Raw genomic sequence first — 18,498 nt, 5'->3', positions numbered from 1 at the left:
GTCGACTCCGCCGCAGGGCCCCGTCAGCGACGGCCGACCGACGCAGCAGTGAGTCCGCGCCGAAGAGTGGCCTGGGTGGAGCCAGCGCAGCGTGACGCGCCCTCGCACATGCACGCGCATACACGGACGCCGCCACGTGACCCCGCTTCCCCTTTCAACTTCCCCGGTGTATTCCCGGCTTCCCATCCGGCCCCGTAAGCAGACGAGCCTCGAACAACGGCACGAGCAACCGGCACAGACCAAGCGGACGCCCTCGCATGGACCGTCCGGGTCGCCGTCACCAGAGCTAGGAGCACGTCACCCGGAGACCATGCTGCTGTTACTCGCGATCCTCTGGATCCTCTGCGATGCTGGAGGCGGACAGCAGCACCAGCAGCAACAACAGCAGCAGCAGAGGGCCCGGTTCACGCCGGTTCACCGTTTTCCACCGCCACCGATCGTCCCAGTTCCCGGGGGTGGTGTCAAGATCAGCCCCGAGCTGATCAACCAGGCGCTTCAGCTCCCGCCCAACTACCAGGGTCAGGGGTCCGGATTTGCGCCGCAGAGGATGACTCAGCTGACTATATCTCAGGGTGCGTTGCGCGGAAGGATGTCCAGCACTCCCAGTGGGAAAGGCATGGTGGCCTTCATGGGCGTGCCTTACGCGGCGGCTCCCATCGGACCCCTGCGGTTCAAGGTTCGTGGTCCATCGACAAAACATCGCGAGTGTTCTTTTAATAAGACAGAGAAGACAGCAGAACAACTGTTGGAGATCTTTTGAATGGGGCGTGCCATTTTGAATACGTTAGCACTTCTTTTGAGAGTCTCAGCGCTGAAGGGCTACTGAGCGGTGAAAGTGAAAGAGTCCTTGAGACATTGCGTAAGTCTTAAGTCCGATTCACGGTTGGACGTGCCAAAGTGGAAAGTCAGCAGGGCACCTCCGTCACGGCTTCGCTCTTCTGCAGCAGTCCGCGCTGGTGTATGCCAGAGAATTCACGACCGCACCGTGTTCAATGAATTACTCCGCTTTCTGTACTATGACAGGCTAATGGGCTGCGAGCTGAATGCGAATGGTAATCTTAGACCGTGAGACAGATGGCCTACTCCTTTGTCTCTGGTCGCATCTTAAGGCGTCGGATTTAGTGCTTCCTTACGGAGACTCTTGCCAAAAGCGTCCAAATTACCGGAGCCACTCGCGTGTCAAAACATTGCGCTGCTGGCCCGCATCGTTACTGCGCCATAAAAAACGCCAATTTTTTTTTGTGCGTTTTTGTTTTGAAGAATGCGAATCGTCGAGCCGATGGCCTTGGATAAGGGTACAGCGGGACCAAACAGACATATTTCGAGTAACATTTGAACGTGCATATATGTCCAGCAATTATGTATAACACCCCTCCCCCCCCCCCCCCCCCCCCCAAAAGAAAAGAAAAGGAAAAAAAGAAAGTATTCGTTTTTGTATGACAAATATTTATGGTATAGACGTTTTCACACAAAGTCGTCACGCTGTATAACGCGAAATATCCAGTGATTAGACAAGTGTGTGAGATCCTGCTCGTAAGACGTTCGTACACGACGATCAGCGGCTGGGCTACATAGGATTCTTCCTTCGGATGATAGTCACTGATAAGATAAAGAGGGTGCAACTCGTTCCGAGCATATTACTATCTTTCCCAGCAAGTGAGATGACGGCATTAGCCAATAAGAACTCAGAAGAACGAAGCAAGGAGCGTGAACATGATTAGCCACACCCTGCACTTGCTTAATCTCCTCGGTGATTAAACTAAAATAGAACGCACCTATATGTCTCTTGCATACGTTTGCAACTTCAGGTGTTGTTCCTGGCTGCCCTGACACGTATGTACATTGGACGTACACGGTAGCGATGTTGGTGTCTTAACGAATGGCAATAAAGTAATTGTGTTGTGCGCATTCATGGTTTAAACGACAGCAGACCCCCTAATGGGGGTCTGCTGTCTCCGCTGCAAATGAGAAATTTAGACGTACCCCTGCTAGCCTGGGGGTCTTTAACGTGGACCACAAAATAGTAATTAGACGACCTCTTGCCGGTATACGATACAGATGGGCAGAAGCGGGGTTTGAACCCAGGACCCCACGGGCTCTGCTGCAGCGCGTCCTTTGGCTGCACGTGCTCTGAGCTGCGGTGTGCTGACAAACTCGAACGCTGGCTACGTTTACACGAATGCGATCTTATCCCATCGATTCGAGCAGGGACCAATCACGTGCAGCCTGTGTTCCCACTTCTTCCTATTCCACCCATCTGCTACCAATCAAAACAGTCAAATCTCGATTTTATGCGCTCACATGACGCGACCGTATTCCATCCTGTAAATGCCTCCACGTTCACTTAGATGCAACCGTGGCGCATAGAATCGAGATTTGACTATTTGAATTGGTAGGAGATGGGTAGAAGAGAAAGAGGTGGGAGTACATCCTGCGTGTGATTGGCCCCTGCTCGATTTAATGCGCTGCGATCGGATCCATGTAAACGTGGCCACTTATCCTCTCGAATGGCGGTGCTGAAGCTGATGGATCAGCAAAGGAGCTACATCCGATCATCCCGTCAGTCCGGAACGCGCCAGCGTCGCTGGGAAGGCATCGGCGAAACGGCACTCCAGTCTGTGATCGCGGTCCTCTCCCGCCCGCGCTTCCTACAGCGGCGGCGGTCGCTCTGACTTTCGATGGCGGCGTATTCCCACCGGCTTTGTTTTCCGCGCACTTGGCTTCGCCTGGCCGAACGCATTCATGAACGTTTCCTCTTCGGTCCGGTTTTCACTCCCGATACCTGAGGCGCAGCACGCGACAAGAGCGCCGTAAACACTTTTAGGAAGGAAGCGGCGGTTATTGCTATTAAAAGGTACAAATTATACGGATTGTTATTTTCCTTATATTGGGCGCAATGACAATTTTGAGATGTATAAATGTATTTAACGGCAACGATGGCTTTTTAATTTCTTTTTCTTATTGTGCTGGCAATATCGGCTGTTGAGAATTGATCCACGTTGTTTCATCAACGCCTTTTTGTTTCTTGTGCCAATACCCCAGAGCAGTCGGGGTTTAATTTTTTAAAATGCATTTACTTATTTACCCTAAGGATCCTTTCGAGCATAACAAAGAGAGGAATTCGTTAAAAATTAACACGCTGACAGTAAAAAGAAAAAAAATCGAAATAAAACTCGCAAAACACTAAACGGCAAAAACACAAGGGGAAAAAAATTGTAATTTCTGCGCATCTACATTGACATTACTAAAAAAAAAAAAAATCCTCCTTATCGCAGACAGTAGTATCATGGTAAATGACCGTCAAAAACTAATGTATAGACCTTGCCGAAAACTTCATTTTAGCTTGATTTATTTTACGGAACTACTAAAGCTACAAACGCTCACACGAATTCGAGACTGCCCGGTACAAAAAGATCCGACTTTAACTGACGCTATCGTTACCGGTTTTCAGGAATAGAACCCGGAACCTATTATAAATTGCTAACCAAGTAACGGGTGACCTTCAATTGATCGACTAATCGATTAATTGGTCTAATGTAGAGGTTGAAAGCATTGTAGAAGCAGTGTGAAGCTACATATATATAGCATTTTAACATAGGCATTACCATTGCTGTGTTTCATGTAGCATTAGCGATTCAGGAAATGTAAGTTTTACTGAGGTCAATTTTATTGATTTTATTGCTTTGTTTGGCTCATTTACATGTGTTTCCACGTGAGATCGTACAATGATGGACCGGGCAAAATTTTGTTATAATTACGCAAAAAAAAAAAAATGTCTGAAAGCCATGTTCTTGGCAATAGCATTCAGCAATGTGGTTCATTTTCTTCCGGAGGTATAAATAACATTTCAAAGCTTGAGACGCAGGCAATGCCAATGTTTTGCTGCGGTACTTTGTACAGTCATCCATTTCACACCAAAGAATGCACGTAATAACTTTTTTTCAATTTATTTTATGAAAACAATTTTAAAATTGTACACAAAATGTTAAAACATTCCCATAAAAATTATATGCAAAAATATCTCGAAACATGTCAAACACGTTTTACCAACATATTGACAAATTATTGACCTACGAACTACTTTATATAAAATGACGCAATATATATATATATATATATATATATATATATATATATATATATATATATATATATATATATATATATATATATATATATATATATATATATATATATATATGATCATTTTTAAATGCAATTTAGAAATATATAATAAAATATGATTAGCCATTATTGTAGTTCTGTTATTAATGCAGAAACGCAGCTGATTGTTCAAGACATGGCAAAATTGCAAGTCAATAATTAAGAAAATCCACTTTTTATATTTTTTAATCGGTCTTAACCGTTCACAGTGATCTGAACTAACTTGTAATTGCAATACATTGAGTAAAATATGACCTTCTTAACCAAAAAACGACAACAAACTACTCCAATTGAGCTCAGTATGTCTTCGTTTAGGGGCTTTGGCCCACACCGTCGGCTCTTAAGAGACGTTTCCTAGAACTGTCAAAGACTGTCTATGCTTGCTCTATCGTAGGGTGTATAAAGTTATGGTGTCCATAGTTTAGCTTCATATTTGTATGTCCTTGCGTTGCCTCCTAAGACCCCCCCCCCCCCCCCAACCCGTTTTCCCCCGCCCCCTTCTTTTTTCTCTTCCCAAACACGTTTCAATTTATTTCTCTACTGAACGCCGAAAAAGGCTGCGCATGCCTTATATCTCTATAATGTGAAAAGATTTAATAGTTTCAATTATGCCCGCCATTCTTCTAATTGGAGTTATACCTTGAAATTTATTCATTAGAAAGTTTATTACTAAAAGCAATTAATAAGCTAAGTATCTCAAACACTTATTTTTTCCTAAATGTGCCCTTTGGCAGGAACCAATATTGTATCAACCCTTTTCATGTGCGATGCGTACTTTTCACAGGAAAGATTTGGCCCGCGTTTCGTGAAAACCCCTGTGTGTATAGCTGATGCTTCTCCCAAAGACATCACTTTCATATAGTATGTATTTTACAGAAATATATAAAATATGACCCGGACCATCACTGTATGAACTGACGTGGAAACATCCAAGAACAAAACCCTCGTGGTTGTTGACTTCTATCTGTATTCCATTGTACCGTACGCATGCATACTTGGAAATGGTAAGCTGGTTTGTTTGGGTCACAAAATGTGAACACCAAGATACTTATACTTGCCAGATACTATTTCCCTTGCCTTGTTTTTACGGTGATACAGATTCCCCGTGGGGGCTTTGTGCTTCACGGTAATGTGCCTTGCATAGAGTTCTCAATTGTAGTTGCGTTCGCCGACAGTCCTTCATTAGCAAATGGCCCGGGGAGGTGGAGAAGGGGAGGGGGGAAGGGGAGGGATTACGTGGCAACGCGAGGAAATACAAATATACAACTTAGCTAGGGACAGCATGGCTTTCTATCGACAAGGGCTGTACAGCACTGCTGTGCAGCCCTTGTCGATTGTAAAAAAAAAATGACTTCTTGGAACCGACGTTGTGCGGCAACGCCTCTAAACGAAGACAAGCTAGCTGAATTTGAGTGAAGGAATTTTTGTCGTTTTTCTCTCATATGTTGCTCAATGTTTTGCCATCACAAGTTAGTTCAAGTGACTGTAAACGGTCCAAGATAATTTTTAAAAAAAATTGAGTTTTTTTTTTTAATTTTGACGCGTAATTTTGTCACATTTAGATAAATAAGTTGCGTTTCTGCATTATTAACAGAACTACAATATTGGCTAAACATAATTAAATACCTTATATATTCCTAAAATGCATTCAAAGATGATCATTTTTACACATTTTGAATCGTTTTTTATGAAGTAGTTCGTTGATAAATTATTTGTAATATTTTGGTAAAACGTGTTTATTTGACGTGTTTCGTAATCTTTCTTGCGTATAAAACCTCCATTGTATTTTTATTAATCTTACGCGTACATGTTGTAAACCTTTCATGAAATAAATTGAAAAAAAATACTACGTACATGCTTCGGTGCGAAATTGACGACTGTGCAAAGTATCATAGCGAAACCTTGGCAATGTCCACGGCTGGAGCTTCAAAATTTAATATCTTCGGAAGAAAAATAACTACGGCGTTCGCATAAAGCTGAATGCTCCTCCCAAGAACATGGCTTTCACGTATATGTTTTACATAAGTATATAAAAAGGTGACCGAACCATCATTGTACCATCTGTCGTGGAAATATCCCCAAGTACAAAGAGGTCAGCTATTTCATTCACGTTCAGTTGTTACCAGCCATTACCGCTGAAGAGATTTAAAACTGTGGAATAACAGTTATTTGCCTATATTCACACTTAAAAAGGTGTACGCAAAAAAAGTAATAGCGCAGAGTTTCACTTATTTCTTATCACCGTTCCCATAGGCGTGAGACACTGGTCTTTCAAGAATATTAAGAACATGGCAGGCTTATGTGTAACAAACAACGTTGACAACAGGTCAGAATTAATTATTTATCTCATTGTTCCTTTCGATTATAATAAATAAGAGTGCACGCAGGCACGGCATTCATTTTTACCTGCAAATTGCTTGTACCTGGTTCTGCCTCTCCAGGGTGCATTGTCCCGGAGTAGCGAAAACCTTGCCAGAGATTAAATTATTGGTGTTGCGTTTGACAGCGATAAAGATTAGGCCCCTAACAGCCCCATAGAAGGTGCACTTTTGACCAACTGATGGATGAAGACGAAGGGTATTGCATTAATTTCACAACACTATTTAAAGGCGACTTGCAATTGCGAATTTAACTTATTTGAAAACCTTAAGGTTACGCACCCGCTATTGTGGTACTAAATATGTTAACCAAACGCAGGTAAACATTCCAGGTTGCTTTAACCAAGGCTTCTCTGCTGCTTTTTATCACGCAAAACAGAAACGGATACATTTATATAAAACATAGAAAGTTCTCCATTTTCACGTCAAAGCAACCTTTGAGAGAGTCCTACACTTATTGAACATTGACAAAGAATCAGTAAGAATACCTTCTACTATACTGTGTTTTCTAGCTTCAAAAAAAAAAAGAAGAAAAAAAAAAGAAGAGAACTTCTAGATTTAGGCGTGAAGTATTTTTACATCACCCCATGCAGTAAGATTAAAAAAAGAAAAAGCTCGAAATATTGCAGGGTGATGACAAACGCATAGGATTTTGCAGTTGGTGGGGTGCGAGCAAACGGAGTGCGTTGGACATATATATAAAACAAATCATGCAGTCTAAGTTGGTCCAAGCCTCCGAACGAGAAATAAATTTTATAAATACAAATTTAGTCAACACATCTTAGTGTAACCATTTTTTTTTTTTTGTGTGTGTAAAGAGCGGCCGATCGAGTTTTGTGACTTTAGCTGGCGTACAGAAATTATTTTGATTGGCGTTTACTTAGAAGCTGAACTCTTAAATTTGAGAAAAGACTTTAAAAGAAATTTGATTCTTGTCTTACTTTATATATAAAAAAAAATTATTTCTGTTTGTCCTTTGTCCCTCTTGTTCCCCTTCTCCTGGGATTATTTTCATCATTACTGTCCAGTTTGCTTGCACCTTTGCATTTAATTGCATTATAATCCTAACCTTAAATTGCAAGCTTCACCCTTGTTGGTGTTCGACTGGTGGCAGCTGATAAAACCCGTTTGCTCTAATGACGTCTAACCTCTGGTTAGCTCAGTTGGTAGAGCGCTCCACCTGTAATGGGAGGTCCCGGGTTCGATACCCGGACCAGGCGGATTTTTTCGGTCGCGCACCAGTCACCTAGCTGTGTTTTTGGAGATTTGTGTTTGTCCTTTGTCCCTCTTGTTCCCCTTCTCCAAGGATTATTTTCATCATTACTGCCCAGCGCGCTTGCACCTTTGCATTTAATTGCATTATATGAAAAGCATGTTCGCTGAAGAAATATTTCAGGGGTGCAAAAATGGCATTTTACTCTAAATGGCTCTTTCGGATACCGGTATAATTTAAACAAAAATTTTCTCTGCAATAAATGACTCCCGTAACCTTGAATGCAGCAAAAAGAGTTGCAGATATGCAGCAAAAAGAGTTGAACAAATTATAATAAATACAGCAAAAAATGATGAGAACGGGATAATACATCTGGTGTACAATTAGCTATAGTGAAAGTAAAATTATGTTTTTTAAAATATAATTACTCATAAAATAAGAGGATAATCAGACTTGTACCGTACGCATTACAAGTAATCAAATTACTTGTAATCAATTACTTTATAGAGTAATTTTGTAATCAGTTGATTACTTTTATTAGGCAGTAATCGCAAGAGTAATCTGATTACTTTTTGAAGTAATAAAATTACTTGTAACCGTTACAATTTGTCCACGGGACCCCCCCCCCCCCCCCCCCCCCCCCGGGCACGCGCCTTTTTTTTATGAAATGACAAAAATAAAATTTGCTTTTTTTTTTTTTTCCGAACGAAAAAAAGAAAGATTTTTGCGGAGCTGTAGGAAACGAGGTCAATCTCTTTCTATGTACAGTTTCTGTAAAATGTCCGTTTTTTTTTTTTTTTTGCGAGCTGGGACTGGGAGTGAGAAGCCCCAGGGAAGCCACAGTGCGTGACAAATGCCATTCAGGGCGAAGTTTGAGGAAGCAGAATGTAGCTTTGTGAGTCCTTCGTTCAAACTATAGCCCCCTCACGCACACACACACATAAATAAAAAAATTAAAAAATCCTGCTTAGGGTACCTACTCGCAGCCCGTAGGAGAACCAGAACCGAAGAATGCCTAAAGTGGATGCAAAATATAACAAAGCCAGTTGAAATATTTCCACATTTCTACTACGTAGTATTTGTGACAAGCAATGTTTCGAGTTGAGAAGTGGTCGGGGCGATCTCTTCCGCTAAAGGATACTACACATGATCCGTTTCAATTCCTGGAGCTGCTGCTCTTTCGTATAACATGCGAGTTCATCCACATGTGAATAATAAAATGAGCGATGCAAACTTTGAGCAACAACCCTTGCTCAAGTGTAACAAGATCTAGAACCCCCCCCCCCCCCCCCTTTCCCACACACACACTGGCGAACGCCCAAATCATTAAACGTCTTCAAACGAATTCTATGCTTGTGTCCGCATTGGGAAGGTGCAACGACCACGAAGAGGGAGCCAGTTTTTCTTCAATACTTGTGCAAATGTGAAATATAGGTTGGAAGTAGTTCATTGTTACGAGCGCTACAGATGTGTCTTCACACAATAAAGTAATCGGAAAAGTAACGATTACTTCTTTAGGTAATGTCCAATTACTTTTGCCGTCGAGTAATCAAGTAATCTAATCGAATACTTTTTAGCCAAGAGTAATGGTAATTGTAATTGATTACTTTTTTTAGTAACGTGTACAAGACTGAGAGGATTGAATGATATAGCACATACAGAACACATTACGGTAATGATTAAATACATTCGTGACATATGTACGCCAATCAGATTTTTGAAAATTATTTAAATTAATATCAATTTATGCTATTCAGTAATAGACTCGTGTTTTTATCGGCTCAATCAGCACGTACTATCGTGGACACTGTTAGCTATAACACGGCAGCGGCGGCCGTCCCGTAGCCCCAGCGCCCCATAGCAGGCGCCGTCCGAAACTCCGCGCATGCGCCGTGCGGCGGACTCGCTCTTCCCGTTTGCGAGCACACCCTCGCTTTGCCGTCTGCTAGGCGCAGAGCAGGCGATGCTACAGTGCTGCTCGTCTGGTACCCTCGCTATAGCGAACTGGTCTCAAACTCATTTTCAACCGGCGATTTGTATTGGGGCAGATCGCAGAGTCATTAAGGCATAACCCCTGTTTAAGATTTTTTTTTTTTTTTTGCTTTGTCAGAAACAGCATTTTTACCGATATGCGTTCGCAAACCAGTATGAAAGCAGCAGGTGTGATACAGAAATAGACTGTTATACTCCATTTCACCTTAAGTCCGACCGCAGCGTACGCTTCAAAACGACAGAGCCAATCAAATAGCGGCAAAGGTGCAACGTCACGGAGTGCATCACCGGGAGACCCAATAAAGGGCAAAAAGTGCTTTTGTCGCTGCTTGGTGGGTCATATCGTCTCGTAGCGTCCGCAGCGCTTAGACCTAAAGTGAAACGGATTATAACTGCAAGTTTGTCTCATAAAAAAATTTAATCTACCGTGATGTTACATTTAGTATACGATGATTATCCTTAGCCAGCGGAGTCAGGGAATCAACCGTGGGCACCTCTTACGCGGTGGTTCGCTGAACCATGTTCAGCAAAAATTGGCGACCGCTGTGGCGTCGTCTGCTTTGTGCCTAGCAGACGACAAAGCGAGGGTGTGCTCGCAGGCGGGAAGAGCAAGTCCGCCACACGGCGCATGCGCGGAGTTTCGGACGGCGCCTGCTATGGGGCGCTGGGGGTACGGGGCGGCCGCCGATGCCGTGTTATAGCTAACAGTGTCCACGATAGTACATCATTAATCTCTTTATTAATTTCGAATAGCCTCTAACAAGAAACAGGAATTGACAAAAATTAATGAAAAGACATGAAGGCGGGAACATTATAAAGTTGTAATCTACAATAATGAACGTATAGATAACTTAAGCAAAGCATCCCATTCATAGAACTGAATTTTCCAAGCCATGACATTCCGATGAAATAAAATTTTCCTAGAAGTTGACCCGTCCCTTTCAATCATGCTTTAGGTAAACATTGAACTGTCGATTACGATATCCGTACAGTTTATAGAGAAGCCTAATATTGACGAAGTCTTTATACTCACATTCACTTCAAGAAACGTGGTAAAAAAGACCAGCTCCTTTCGGAACATTTTGTAATTAAGTAGAAATTAAGAATCATGTATAGGCATCTTATATTAGCTTTATGTTATTTTATCAATACGCGCGAGTTCCAAAACCCAAAGGCATAATTTGTTCCTTTAACAACCATGTTTTGTAAGAGCTACTTCGCGCACGCACGTGAGTAATGCACGATTTTTTTTTGTATCACAACGAGTCTAGAAGACAAACGATGCTGTGGGTGGATAACATGATTTATCGAATGAAAGTATAGCTATGGACTTGACATTATTATTATTGCCCCCAGTTACTAAGATGCTCACTTGTGCTGTGTAAATACAAACCTTCGAAAGCTCCACAATCAACCCAATAATACATTATGCAAAAAGAAGTGAAATATACAAATTTAACTATTTCTTCATATATAAATTTGCAAAATAAAACAAACAAACAAACCCCATTTTCGTGCATTATTTAGAAAGGACAGATCAAACAGAGGAGTCCCGAAAGCATAATGTTTTTTTACGACTGTCGGTTGTTGTGCTTAGTTGATATATCACAATGTCTCGTCGCAAATAAATCGTTTAATGTACGTTACGACATTTTACCTCGACCTGTACTCTGTTTGAGAAAGAACGCCACCTGACAAGCTGCCCGCCGTTTTTTTTTGTTTGTATGGCATAGATGTATTATTTGACACGTGTTGCATTCTAAATTAAGTTACCAGAACTCTTCTCAAGCTCATGAGGGTCACTACTATAATATACTATACTACGCTATACATGAGAGCCGGCATGCAATACTACACTAAACAGGAGAGCGGATAAACTACGATATGCTATACGATATTATACTATACTACACTAATGAGGGTCGCTGTAGTAACAAGTCAATTAGCGTGTTCATAGGTCCAAACCCCAACAATGTCCCTGCAGAAGCGAATTAAAAAAAAATGTTTAGTCACGTCTTTGTATTGACATTCAATGACGGAAAAGTTCTTTCATTATTTTATTTATTTAGTAATACTGTAGTGTAAGTCCAGTGAATTAGATGAGTATACTACAGTTAAGAATACATTGCAATTGCGGCATATAAAAATTTAAAAAAAAATTAAGAAGAATCGCTCCTATAAACAACAGTTTACTTAAAAGACGAAGTTGTGTAAGATTTTAAGCTTTGAAGATTGCTGACAAAAAAAAATTGGCACCAAATAAGTTATACTAACGTATGACTTATTTACCGTACTAAAAGATTGAAATGACTTACACATGTACACGCTGTCATAGATAAAATAGCTCGAGCGTAACATGCCATAAAGCCCGATTTTGAAGTCACAGCTCACTATTTGGTTATTCTCAAGTCAGACTGAAATGCTTTTTGTCAAAGCGGTACATTTCATTGGCGCTCATGACCACCTAGTGATACATGATGACCTCGATCATATTATATTATGTAATTCTATGATGCGATTAATAAAATCCTCGCATGTTTAAGTGTAAAGAGAGATGCTAGATTAAACGATGTTATTTAGGTTCGCTAAAATTCTAATTGATGCAATAAATAAGTGTTATACATTAGGAGAGGAAATATAAAGTTCTAAGTAAAGGTAAGGTAAAGTTACACAGTGCAAGATTGCACCACATACATTTCCTTGGTATACGAAGACTAAACATTAGTACTACACCAGTCAGAGTGGAAAAAAAAAGTTATGATTTTTAAAGAAATTAAATAAATCACATTTGTTTTGTTTAGATCAAATTAATTTGATTTAAATCACTGTAGCTAAAATGGCAGTTCTTTACCACTTGATGTATATCTTAAGATGGCAGATTGATTGATCACTGATAACAATGCGTAAGAAAGAATTACTGTAAATGTAAAGTGCAGTATAATTAACAACTTTTTATTGTTGTAATCTGTGCGATACTCTTTTAGTTGGAACATTCTCGAGTTCTCACTTGATTGCAATAGAACATAACTTTTCTAGTTTTCGTTTCTTTGTTCAGCGTTCTGTTTTTGTTGCAATAGCTCGTTACGTAGCTGGCGAACGAAATGTAAGGCGGAAATCAAGTTGAGCGCTCCGATTTGCTCAGAAGAGCATTTTTTTTATGCTCGAGTTCAGCCTGACATAAATCTTTCTTGCGTGATGATTCTTTGATTTAAATACAAGACCAAAGTGCAACATAGAAAGCATCATATGATAAAGAAACGGTAAATAATAAATATTTCCGGGATTATTTTTATAGGAAATGGTTGATTTAAATCATCATAATAAAACTGGTCTGCTTTAAATCACGATTTCAATCCTGATTTAAATGAGATTGATTTTTATTATCCGCCCTGTTACCAATCAATGATTACAAATACAAAAGCCATCATACTACGCTATATGCATGTCAAGATGCCAAATGCCGTCATTTTGTATGATTTTGTCTTTTAGTAGATTTCAAATCGGTAGAGAAATTTGAGGATTGACTCAATCAAAACATATAAAGAAAGATGATAAAGGCGAATTTAGTGTAGGTTGTCCAAACGAAATGTCTGTAAGCGGTAATTCAGAAAATGACCCTTGCGAAACTAAAATAGTGTAACACTATTGCAAGTATTTTTTTAATTTATTATACCTTTAATACTTCAAAAATGGAAGCAATAGACGTTTTTATATATTTATAAAGCGACAGGGTCGAGATGGCAATGATAATTGGTGATGCTAGATCAGTGTCGTCGAGCGGAGATTAAGCTAATGAAGCACTACCGATAACCTGGGGTGTTTAGCGTGAATGAGGCAGTAGTGATTACACGACCTCAGGCCGCCGCTCAATGCCCGCGTCCATATTGAAAGTGGTCGGGGCATGGGACTGAGCTCAGGATACATGGGTTCTACAGCTCGTGTCGCCATACAAGCCACGGATTCACAGAAGAGTCAAAACATTAGCAAAAGAGTGCAGTGACACTGAATACTTCCATTGAACAATGAACAGACAATGAATTGCAGGTCTGGAAGACATTAATTTCCTATACTTCGTTTCAGCCAGAGTCATGACGCAGCCGACGCTAAGAGGTAATGGGAACAATTAAGCAGCGGCAAAAGCGCAAGTCAAGGGTCTTTTCTGTTTATGACTGGTTCAGCGCTGATAGAACGCGTACATAAACATCACGAACACCCTGGAGCGTACTTTTAACGCTGTTTGATTGGTCCCATCATCTCGTAGCGTCGGCTACGTCTGGACTTAAGGTGAAACGATGTATAGCTCTCGAATGTCATTGATAATTTTTCATACGTACATAGTGTATTTGCGCATCTTCTCTGATCGATAGAGCCCCGCACGCATAAGAGTTGGATCATCCATATCCGATCAGTATCCGCAGTCTTTTTATCCGCATCCGAACCGCATCCGTGAAATTCGAAACCGCATCCCACCCTCAATTCGCGCATTCATTTTGCATTATGAAATCAAGCAGGAATAAAAATTAAAAAAAAGCATCTGGATGGTATTATATAAGCCGTCTGCTTACCTTTGTGTCATATTACAATGAAAGTAATTTCATCGCATTTTTCTTTGTCGTATTTATAAAACAAGCGATCATCCTCCCACAGACACTCCGCATCGCTCGAAAGATGATCGCAGTTATGAGATCGTCTTGGGAGTCCGTGACACTGACACTCTGTCCAGAAGTTGCGCTAAAAAGGGGGAAAAAAAGAAAGATGTTTCCTTTCCTTTTTGTTTTACAAAACTCACTTCAAGCAGACGCCTGTTTTATAATCATGAGAGTTAACAAATGGCAGACTAATGAGAGTATGTCATTTTATTTTGGCCAAACAATAAAAAAATGGGAGAGGAAAGGCGCTCATTCGCCGCAGCAAAGTACTCGTGTATATGTGGTAAGGACCGAGTATACCACAGTATTCAATAATGGTACCTAATGGTTTCAGTGTCAGTTTTAAGCACGAATCCGTAACTGCATGCTCAGAACCATATACTTAAAACAACTCAGTGCCAACTGTCGAGAAAAACCAAACAGAAAACGCACACACATTCAATGTTTCACTTGTCGAGGCATGCTGTGCAGAAGAGACAGAATAAGGTCAATATGAACGGATTAAGACTGGTTCGCCTCTCTTAAATTAATACCCGCTAATGAGAAGTCTTTCTCCATTTATCTACTTGATGCTGGGATGGCATGCACGAACTGCGCGCTACAAGAATGAGGTGGGGAAACTCGTGATGGCGCAAGTTTCACAACTCCAGAAGATCGAATTCAGACCCCTCGATCTACTTGTAGGCGAAGAAGCCACTTGCAGGCTTCTAATTTTTGTGGCTTGTACGTTTCGGGGTTGTTGTTTTTGTTTTTTTTTTTGCACAAAGAACGTTTTCTACCTTATCCCTGCCAAACAAAAACAGGCTTTCCGGAGATGACTGATGCTCCTGCATTCTTTACTTTTTCTATGGACAGCGTTTTTGGCGAGATAAAAGGTTCTACAGCGATCTTTGCCGAGAATCAAATCTTTCTTGAAATAAAAAATACACTTCTCCTCAATGTGGACCATTTTTCTAAGAGAGCTATAGTTTGCTTTCGCAATACATTCGATAAAGCCGACCGGGGATATCCGGGGATATCCGCAATCCGCCAAATCTGATTCATTTTTATTGAAATCTGCCAATTTACTGCGGATATCCGCGGATGACCCGTGGGTAATCCGTGGATATGCAGGACTCACAGATCGCAACGTTGCTAGTTAATTGATAACAATTTGAAATCAATTTAACCAGTTGAAATCACAGTCTCGATAGCTCGGGCTCTGCATTCGTCGTTTCTTTCCGTTTTGTTTTGTTTACGCACACAATATATATATATATATATATATATATATATATATATATATATATACTTTTTTTTAAACAACAACAACAACAACGTGCTCTTGTATAGTCACTACCAGCCTACGAAATGCAGAACAATCGGTTTATTGTGTTCAGGCTTCTGGCTTCGTGATTCGTTCGTCGGTGTCCTTATCAACTAATGCCTCACTTTCACTGGTTCCGGAGCGATAATAAAAATCTTGAGGCTCGCCACGGTCCGCGCCTTTTAGGCTGCCAGTGATTTAAGATATGCTTGTTTGGGGCGCTCACCCAGACGTTAAGGTGACATTTATAACTGCAATTAGCACGTCAAAATGCGGGGAAAAAAACGCTGATGTCATGTTCGCGCTGACCGTCCCGCGCGGCATGCGAAGTTGGGAAAGCTGCTGGAGTGCGAAGGGTGGCTTTATGCATGAGGCTTTCGCGTGCACTCAATAGCGGTTTTCACGGTGCTGTACAGTATATGTATCGACGCTTTGCGGCAGGTGTGCATGAGCGCCACCATAACCGACCTTCAGTTTTTGTTTTCTCTTATTCCGTTCGCTTCACTTCATCATTGCCACAGAAGGACAGGTTATTGCCATTTTAGTTTCTATTGTGGCGTTCTCTCCAGCGTTAGCTTTTGTGGAGGCTCGTCAACACCCGTTTCAGTGGCTCGGCATCTCGGTACGATAATAGAAGGTCAGCTAGGTGGAAATCGGTGCAACTAGGTTAGGTTAGGTTAGGTTAGATTAGTTTAGGTCAGGATGCGTTAGGTTAGACTGGTTAAGTTAGTTTGGTTATAGGTTAGGTTAGTTTAGGTTAGGCAGGATTAGGCAGGTTGTTATAGGTTAAGATTATCAAAACTGTACCTTTAATATTATGTCGTGCAGCGATATACGCTGACGTGTTAGTTTGCTTGAGCGGCTTTTTGACGAAGAAATAATCTGGATGCAAGGCGTTCGATGCTGCTTCCACGTGACGCTGAACCGTATAACGCTCGTCGGTTCGGCAGTAAACTGGGGCTCGCGGAGAATGTGCTTCGACAGTGGCGCGGGCGAGGTGATGCCACGCCGACCCGGAAACGGAACTCTGCCGCCATAGGTGTCTTCAAAACAAACAGCGCGCGTACATCCGCTCCTAAACGTGTGTCCCGCTTTGGGGCGCCCACTTCGCTTTCACCCCGTGCCGAGCCCAAAGCATACTCGTGGTACTGAGGAGGTCGACATTTTTAGGCCTACTAAAATCTGTGTGCAAAGCGCTTGAAAATATAGATTTTGCCAAAAACAGTTCTATCAAAACTGTTTTTTGCAAGATTGAACAGAATTCCAGTACTGGTAATAGCGCTTCTACGACATTGAAATATGGTACCACTTCCCACATCATCAATACATTCTAAGAACAAATAGACGGAAGGCTCAATAATTAAATAAATAGATAGTCATGCATCATAAAACAATTATACGCAATTCGTAAATTGAAACAAAAAAGGAAAAAGAAGCGACGTTTTTCTTCAATGTCATATACGTATAATCCATGGAATGTAGAATTTATAGAGCGATTGTTTAAACTTGTTTCGAAGATATTATACAGTTTTGGGAAGTGAACAAGAACATACTGTTTATTAATTTACCCGTTATATTTAGAGAGAGAATTGACGTCACGTGACCTGACCTTTCGTGACATAAGGCCACGTGAGGTCATGGTATCACATGATGTCGATGGGGGAATGCTAGGACGGACGAAAGAACGGACAGACAATCTTCCCGGAGTGGGCGGTTTGGTTAAAATAATTTTACTCATTAATAGGACGTCATATGAGACGTAATGGCAGGTTTGACTCCGTGTTTCAGGTAGAAGGAGACAAGAACTTCTCCCGCTTTATATCTATCACTATAAAATTAATCAAATTTGCACACCAGTCGAACCTGTGATTATCTCGATTATAGGTTGTGCACCGTGTTTTCGCACCAAAGCAGAGGCATTCAAGATCCCTTTGGAACTATTTCGCCAAGTTTAAGTTTTTTCCGCATAAAATGAAAACACCTCAGATATTTATTTACCTCAGTCATAAAAATTGAAATGCAAAACATAAAGGTTTGCTCTTTTCGTTTTTTTGATACAGGCTTTGACATCATGAATCAGAAACAGTATGTTATGAATAACTATTCAGTTATCTAAACCAAATCGCGCGGTTTTGAATTGTCTTGTAGTACTAGAACGTTTTTTTTTTGTTAGTACGCAACGCAAGTAAACTCTAGCAATATATGCTCTTATGTGAAGTTTCAGTCAGTTCTATGCGGCAAGGAGCTGGGGAAGTCAAGGAAACGAGAGCGCTCGGCCCCGTAAGAAGGCCGAGCTCTGGTTGGAATGATTAGTGGGTGAAAGCAAAGCTAGCTGCCTTCGTCTCTTCTCACACTTCGAACGCGTTCGATTGCCGAACGCCGGCGTCCGGAGTTCACGTTCGAACATGGAGTAGAGACAGAGGCTGGATCTAGCTTGGCGTCTACCCCCTAATCGTTCCAGGCAGAGCTCGGCGTTCTGACGTTCTCGCGAGCTCTCGTCTTCTCCTCTCCCTCAGTTCCTCGTCGCATAGACGAGCTGTAACAAACCTAATTGTTATTTAGAATAGTCTAATAGCCTCGATAATGTACGAATACCAGCTGTGCCGTGAGGACTGATAAGTGGCAGACGACAAGGTCTAGTTTTAATAAGTGGGAAAGCCCTAAATTCAGAATTTTCGGTATTATAAATGACCAGGCAAGGCACATTCAATATCTAGACTTTAAAGGCGCGCTACATAAATTTCATAATAATTTCACATCGCCATATTATAAGTCATTATGCAATTTTGTGGAGGT

General features: G+C 41.2%; 1 protein-coding gene across 1 annotated transcript in view; it reads left to right on the top strand.

The window, feature by feature from the left end:
* Positions 1-308: 308 nt before the first annotated feature.
* The window catches only part of LOC8025948 (cocaine esterase), a 58,592-nt gene continuing 40,402 nt past the window's right edge, over positions 309-18,498 (top strand). Inside the window, exon 1 of the mRNA XM_042292502.1 lies at positions 309-676. Coding sequence (XP_042148436.1) covers positions 311-676 — 366 coding nt within the window. The 5' untranslated portion in view covers positions 309-310. The remainder of the gene's footprint in view (positions 677-18,498) is intronic.

The sequence above is a fragment of the Ixodes scapularis genome, unplaced genomic scaffold, assembly GCF_016920785.2.
Source record: "Ixodes scapularis isolate PalLabHiFi unplaced genomic scaffold, ASM1692078v2 PGA_scaffold3__209_contigs__length_174095766, whole genome shotgun sequence".
NCBI classification, from domain to species: domain Eukaryota; kingdom Metazoa; phylum Arthropoda; class Arachnida; order Ixodida; family Ixodidae; genus Ixodes; species Ixodes scapularis.
Note: the sequence above shows the minus strand (reverse complement) of the source record. Positions and strands in the feature narration are given on the sequence as shown.